This window comes from Actinia tenebrosa, unplaced genomic scaffold (genome assembly GCF_029948245.1).
Source record: "Actinia tenebrosa isolate PJP-AT-01 unplaced genomic scaffold, QUT_ActTen_1.0 PGA_scaffold0__85_contigs__length_37466705, whole genome shotgun sequence".
Classification (NCBI taxonomy): Eukaryota; Metazoa; Cnidaria; class Anthozoa; order Actiniaria; family Actiniidae; genus Actinia; species Actinia tenebrosa.
In genome coordinates this window covers 4,865,463-4,872,529 of record NW_028292569.1, presented here as the reverse complement: position 1 = coordinate 4,872,529, position 7,067 = coordinate 4,865,463, and the positions used below count along the sequence as shown (strand labels likewise).

The window sequence follows — 7,067 nt, the reverse complement described above, 5'->3', positions numbered from 1 at the left end:
AGGTGTAGAGGTGGAGGAGTGTCCAAGATCATGTAAGGTGGGTGAAGGGTGAGTACGATAAAGATAGAGGTATAAGGTGTAGAGGTGGAGGAGTAGTGTAAAATGTCAAGCAAGGTAGGCGAAGGGTGATTACGATGAAAGAAGAAAATAGAAGTATAAGGTGTAGATGTGGAGTAGAGTCAAAGATCAAGTAAGGTGGGTGAAGGGTGAGTACGATGAAAGTGTAAGTATAAGGTGTAGAGGTGGAGGAGTGTCAAAGGTCAAGGTGGGTGAAGGGTGAGTACGATGAAAGTATAAGTATAAGGTGTAGAGGTGGAGTGTCAAAGGTCAAGCAAGGTAGGTGAAGGGTGAGTACGATGAAAATAGAAGTATAAGGTGTAGAGGTGGAGTAGTGTCAAAGGTCAAGTAAGTTAGGTGAAGGGTGAGTACGATGAAAGATGAAAATAGAAGTATAAGGTGTAGATGTGGAGTAGTGTCAAAGGTCAAGTAAGTTAGGTGAAGGATGATTACGATGAAAATAGGCAGACGAAGGTTGTAGGAATAAAGATTTTAGCAAGTTACTGCCTATAAAGCAATGACAAACATATTTTTGATTATTAATTGGTGCTAATCTTTATTTTACTTTTATGAGTTAATTTTGTTACAATTTTTTCACAACTGCTATGCAGGAACTAGGTTAAATAACCTATAAAGGCAAAAATTAGAAGCTAAATAAATAATAAAATAGTACTACTTTATACTAGGTGTATTTTATGATCAATAGATGGATGTATGATGAATGTTCTTGCTTAGTCTGTGCTGAAAATTGACAAAATAGAATATATGTATTTGTAATCGGTATCAAGAGAGACCACATAGCTCTATGTTATTATATTTTTCAATCTAATTCCCCCTCCACTTTTTAGGGTTCTCCACAATTGTTAATTAGTATCAACAGATATCAGTAATCACGAGTTTGCTGTGTATATTTTAAAAATCAAAAAATATTTATCAACTCAATAAATAGCTATTGTCTCTCTTCATGTAAGTAAAAGTCAAAAACATACACTTTTAGATTTTTTTCCTTGCTTAAAAATGGCACCAAGAACTCAAGAAACCAAACTATTTTACCCCTGTTAGGCTTGTACTTTTGTATGGCTATTGTCTGGAGATCTAGAGCCTGTGAGAAGGGGTATAACAACTGCCTACTGCCTGTTGTTCCATGAGTAACAACAACCAAGATAAAAAGATTGTCCAGAAGACAATACGTTCAATTATACAGGCTCAACGAATGATACATAATACTATATGCTTTGAATTTAGCACCCTAATGTGTTGCCAAATTGCATGTAAAGTATACTATAACACAGCATTTTAAAAGTGAATGTGAGCATGGCGACGTGAGGGTGTTATTATTTTTATAGGTGCACTGGGTGTTGCTGTTCTCCAAGAAGCTGGGAGTCTGTGTAAGTATGTGTTAATAAATGTGCATTCATAGCAAGACGATTTGACAGCTAGTATTCTAAATCCTTTAGTCATGCAAAACTGGCTAAAATGTCTAGAAATTTATAGCCTGCTTGCTAAGGTCCCTCAATCTTTGGTAAAAAAGAGGGGGAATGTTTCTTTCCTCCGATCTGGGGAGTGAGATAGGAAGAGAAGGAGGAACCTTGGTTAGCAGGTTAATGAATAAAGGAATTTTTTTCTACTGGCGTTGTTGCTCAACGTACACCATGGCAGACATCATTGGCTGTAAGAAACTTGGAGGCAGTGATGTTATTTTATCCAGAACAGTTGATGTTACATAATTCATCCTACAAGGGAAGAAAAATCATAGTATCAGTTGTTTATACTACTAGACACCAGCTAGTATATAGTTGTTAGGTTGCATCAAGTGGTTGTTTTGGTTGCTGACGAGGGCCCATGTGTTCCAGGCAGGAGACACTGCTGATCCTCCAAACTGTGGTATCAATCAGACTGCAGATCATGTGGGGTTATGATAGTATTACACAATCAACATCACCACATGGGTAAAATGCAAGATCAGTGGTATATTGACTGATGACCCTGGTCAGTCATCAGCCCACTGTTATAAGGCCGGCATACACAAGGGAGCTTGCTCCTGCAACACGCTCCCCCAACACGCTCCTGGGTAATCCTGGGTCATTTTGCTAGACCAGTACACACGAGGGAGCTAAATGATAAAACAACCTGATTGGAGCATGGGAACTAGTTATAAATCCAACAAATAAGCCAATTTGATTGGCCAACTGGAGACAGGTTGTTGCGCGGCAATAAAAGTTTCAGTACACACGAGGGAGCTTGCTCCTGAAACACGATTCTGCAACAGATTTGCTCCTCAAGCTTGCTCCATCATATTTAAACATTTAATATAAGGGAGCAAAACCCGGGAGCGTAAGTTTTTTCCATTTGAACCGAAATCGCTGGTACAGACAAGGGAGTTTTGCTCCGGGAGCGTGTTGCGGGAGCAAGCTCCCTTGTGTGTGCTGGGCCTTTACTCTATTGACAGTCAACTTACTGTAACCTGCCAGTTTTGTGGCTGACAGTTTCTAATGAAAAGCTACAATCTGATAGCCATCAGTGCTGACCCAGCTTATCAACCACAGCATGACAAACAATCATTTTTTGAATCACAATGCTTGAATGTGGCTTTGTCATATGATGGTTTAATTTAATGATTTATAATTTATATAGCACCCTTTCTATATGAATATAATCAAAGGCGCTTTAAAAATCACTTTTATTTAAGTGTCTAGTCGTTCTAGTGCTTTCGCACTAATTGGGGACACTTTTCGCTCACACGCACTACCACTACATTTAACATTCTATGCACACAACGCTCAACTCACATGTTGATTTTGTATGGAGGGAGGAAACCGGAGAACCCGGAGAAAACCCTTGTAGCATAGGAGAGAACAACACATCAAACAAACTCAATTTACATGTGGCGACTGCAGGGCTCGAACCAGCGAGCCAACCTGTTGGACTCACAGCAGTGAAAGACGACGTGTTAGCCGCAAACCCCATCCATGCTACTGGTATTGAGTTGTGAATGACAGATTGCTTTTATGCAATTTACAAGCATGAGATATGGTTAGCCATTTAAAGTGGTCATCCAAGTCACTTGAAAGTCTAACTATTTGCAGATGTAATTACAAAGGCAGCACGTTCTCCTCAGTTATTTTAAGACCCTGAGTGTTGGTCCAGCCGGGACTCGAACCACGACCTCCCTCAATGAAAGTCCGATGCTCAACCAAATGAGCCAACCGGTTTGCGGTTATTATTATATTAGTGGCAAAGCATGTACGTAGCATACTCTAGTTATCCAAAATGTGACTTCTTTAAAAACTAGGAAGCTACTCACCATTCTTTCTGTTCCTGAGGTAGTCTCGGAACAGCATCTTTATCAGTCACATGCAAACTTAACTTCAAGGCTTTAAAATTCCCTTCAACATTCTTTTTAAAGTCAGCCATGCTGGTCCCTGCTTGGTTTAGAGCTTGCTGTAAGAGAAAGAAAGATAGTAAATAGATAGTCAGAAGAACAAATGAGAATGTGATGTCAATGTCAATGTAATTTTCTTTGGTTTTGTTCAGTCAAGTGTTCACTCATCACAATACATAATGAACAAAGCCTGAAGACACAACATATAATTCTCTCTTGACATATAAAATAGATTATTTATTCAGAATGATACCACACATTAAAAAAAGTGCCCAAGATTTTCAAAAAGGTAAACGTTCTCGGGTAAAAAAGAGAACTGATGTAACAGCAATGAAAATTAATAATGTAATATTTGTATTAAAATTATAAAAGGCAGGATCAGTTCCTCAGATGCCCTCAGATGATCAATTATTGTTGCCTATTTGTCAGCATTTGCTACAACCTTGTTTTAGCAATTTCATGTAGTTTGATAGCTATTATAGTCAGCCATTTTGTCTTTCAATTGATAAAACTAATTCATCGTCAACACTTTCCCATGATCAAATAATGCATATCTTAACCATCACTAATTCAAATATTACACCTTATTATCCAACTATTCAAGTTAGAGTACAAATAACGCAGAAGAAAGCCTGGAGCTAGTATAAACATCCTGCGATATTTGTACTCTAGGTTATTTTGTACAGTAAAAAACTGGTTTTGACAAAATACAGTAAACTCAAAGAATATCCAGCCATATTCCACCCTAAAATGTCAAATATGATCTATTTCCTCCCATATGCAGGCAAATATACTTGTAACGGCATGGTTGAAGAAATATAGGATACCCTGCGAATGATATGCAGTTGTTGAATATCTTTGTAGAACAACACATAGGACAATAGAAGTCATTATCATTAAATATGTGCATATGATTTGCTGGGTATTCTGTAGTTACACCTCATGGTTGATGGAGGTTTATGGTTTTAGTGTATTCACTTACGTAAAGAGCAACATGTATGACAATAGAAGTCATTATCATTAAATGTGTGCATATGATTTGCTGGGTATTCTGTAGTTATACCACATGGTTGATGGAGGTTTATGGTTTGAGTGTAATCACTTACGTAAAGAAGTGCTGTCTGATGTGCCACATATTTGTGGTTTGTCAAGTTAAAAACATCACTGTTGAGTTGTTGACAAAGAGTCACCATTTGGTTCAGCATTGCAAACTGCTGGAAATATCCTGAAATCAAAAGAAATATATATGCAAACAATATTAATGGCTCTATTATAACTTTAATTCATAAATGTATAAAATTTCAAAGGTTTTTTTGAAGAAGACATAAAGATAACTATGATGTATTACCATCCATGGCTGATTTTTGTGCAAAGAACTGTGGTCTTTCAGGACTAGATAGATAGGAAGCAACTTTTGGAAACAATACAGTGAGACCAGTCTGACGCATGTACTCCTGTGAAAAATGAATAAATTATAAATTTAATATTTGTCATTAGTCACCTTAAGTTGCAGGATGGAATGACAACGACGACAATAGCCATGCCATGACTTGAGTTTGATAAGTCTCAAGTGACTCTTTCACCCTGGTATCAATGAGTAAAATTTGAAGGTATATTTACATACCAAAAGAGATGGCTGTGGTTCAGGCAAGAAAAGTAGCATCTTCTTCATCTTTTCAATGAGAACTTGAGCTGAAGGATAAAGAAAGTAACACATATTGTTAATGTAAATCAGAAATTGTCCCTTCAAGATTTAGTCTTTTATCTCTCACCTTTTGGTTCAAACTTATTTTGATATTCTACTTTGTGAGCAACATCGAGTTTCCCTGATGATGTCTGAAACAAAGAAGAAAATTAATTTTTTTATGATCTGACACTTCCTACTATTAAACCATGACTAAAACAAATTAAAGTTTTGGAGTATTATTTTGTTTGGAAAAGGCATGGTTGAAAGTGCTTGCTTCCCTTGCAAGAATGGGCCTTTGTCATGTCACAGCCACATTTGAAGCCATATTATGGAGGGTACTCCTACATGTCCTCCATCTAAATTGCACAAATGTCACAATTTGGGAACGTTCTTGTGACCCTTGTCAGACTTCAATCAAGCGATTACATCTGAAAGAAATAAAGACTGGCAAACTTCAAAGGACTATGTCTTTGTTTGGCATAACTTTATCACGTGACATTGACCGTGCACAAGGTCAAAACAAAACGGAACTTAAACAGACTTGTACCCAGTCGCTTCTCATGCTGTGGTTGATGGGAAGGATTTAGTGAGTTAGCGGTGCATCAAGGGAAGGAAGGAAGAGTTGCTATTATGCAACCTGGTGCAGAACATTCATTAAACAAAAGACACAAATGGTCTCTTGTGTGGGTGTTTTTGTGTAATGAATGTTCTGGTTGAGGGATAGCAACTCTTAGTCACTAAATAGTACTATTCGTCAGTATCAACTTTATTTTTATTTCATGGTTTTACTGCATGCGCTCTAGTGTAGAGTTTTAATTTTAAAACTAGTTCTAAACTAAACTAAACTATTTTATCTTCTGAGTATAAACAGTAAATTTATGCTGAATTTTCAATCAGCTAACCAGTAAGACAACTTTAATCATCAAATAGTCCGTAGTTTTGAAGTATAAACTGATGCCATATAAATTATAAATATTTTAAAATGCAGAATTAAGTATAAAATCAACATTAAAAAATTCAAATATTTACCGTATATTCCTTCTTGCAAAGAACTTCTAACTGGGAACACAAAGTCAAGAGCTCCAAAGCCACATCGTCAGCCGAGAACTGGACTTTCCAAAGCGGTTCATGAAGCCTTACTTCCACTTATTAATAAAGAAAGAAAGTTTTTCGATGAAAGTCTGAGAACTCAGCTAGATAAACAATGGAAAAATACCTTTTAAAAATATAGTCACTTCCATACGATCTAGACTTACCTTTGAAAGAGGGATCATAAGCTAGTGGTTGAGCAAGTGGATAGGATAGAGTAGACATTTTAGTATTAATCATACGATTAAAATTGGGAAAAATCTCTTTCTACATCTCTGTTCTAATGATATTTAGGAAACAAAATGGCTGCCATGGGTAACTCCGCTGAACGTAGATAATGTGGTCGCAGAAACACTTTAATTCAGGCTCAAAAATTAAACTTTGATTAATTTTGACAATATTTTTATGTTTCATAATTTAATAATATGAATTTATTAAAATTACTGTAGTTTTTAAAGCTGAGAATGAAAAATAGCTGAAAATGAATGAATGAACTCTAGTTGGCCGTTTTTACCTGGTACATAATCGTGACATAACGCGCGCAACACGCTGATTGTCACGTCATACTTCATTGTTGCATTTCAAAACTGACTTCAAAAGTCAAACTTGCAGTTCTTCTTAATTATTGTCTGCCGTAAAATCTCCAAACAAACTACATGAGATCTTCAAATCTTCTTCCAGGTAAGCAAAAAAAGTATTCTATTTGTTTATGTTTTGGAAACGCGAGTTCTAAATGTTAAATTTACGAAGCGTAACGGTCAAGGGCGCTAAAGTTTGAATTCTTTGAACAATCAAAATCAGCTGAAACTGCACTGGTTCTTTTGCTGAAGTTTGCCAAGAAAAATACAAACG

At 36.6% G+C, this 7,067-nt stretch overlaps 1 protein-coding gene across 1 annotated transcript; it reads right to left on the bottom strand.

Annotated features, from left to right (window-relative positions):
• Nucleotides 1–586: 586 nt before the first annotated feature.
• Nucleotides 587–6,516, bottom strand: LOC116294117 (uncharacterized). The gene is made up of 8 exons (XM_031701650.1): nucleotides 6,383–6,516; nucleotides 6,156–6,271; nucleotides 5,212–5,275; nucleotides 5,064–5,131; nucleotides 4,788–4,893; nucleotides 4,546–4,664; nucleotides 3,362–3,498; nucleotides 587–1,790 (listed from the first exon to the last, which is right to left on the bottom strand). The coding sequence occupies exons 1-8, from the start codon at nucleotides 6,453–6,455 to the stop codon at nucleotides 1,682–1,684; spliced, it is 792 nt and encodes a 263-aa protein (XP_031557510.1). The 5' UTR covers nucleotides 6,456–6,516; the 3' UTR covers nucleotides 587–1,681.
• Nucleotides 6,517–7,067: the final 551 nt, after the last annotated feature.

What these genes read in the sequence shown, in the direction of transcription:
- LOC116294117 (XM_031701650.1), bottom strand. Translation starts at nt 6,455, where the DNA reads ATGATTAATACTAAAATGTCTACTCTATCCTATCCACTTGCTCAACCA. An exon ending in AACCACAGCCATCTCTTTTG is followed by an intron (nt 4,894 to 5,063) that starts GTATGTAAATAT and finishes CATTTTTCACAG; the next exon opens with GAGTACATGCGTCAGACTGG. An exon ending in ACAAAAATCAGCCATGGATG is followed by an intron (nt 4,665 to 4,787) that starts GTAATACATCAT and finishes TTTTGATTTCAG; the next exon opens with GATATTTCCAGCAGTTTGCA.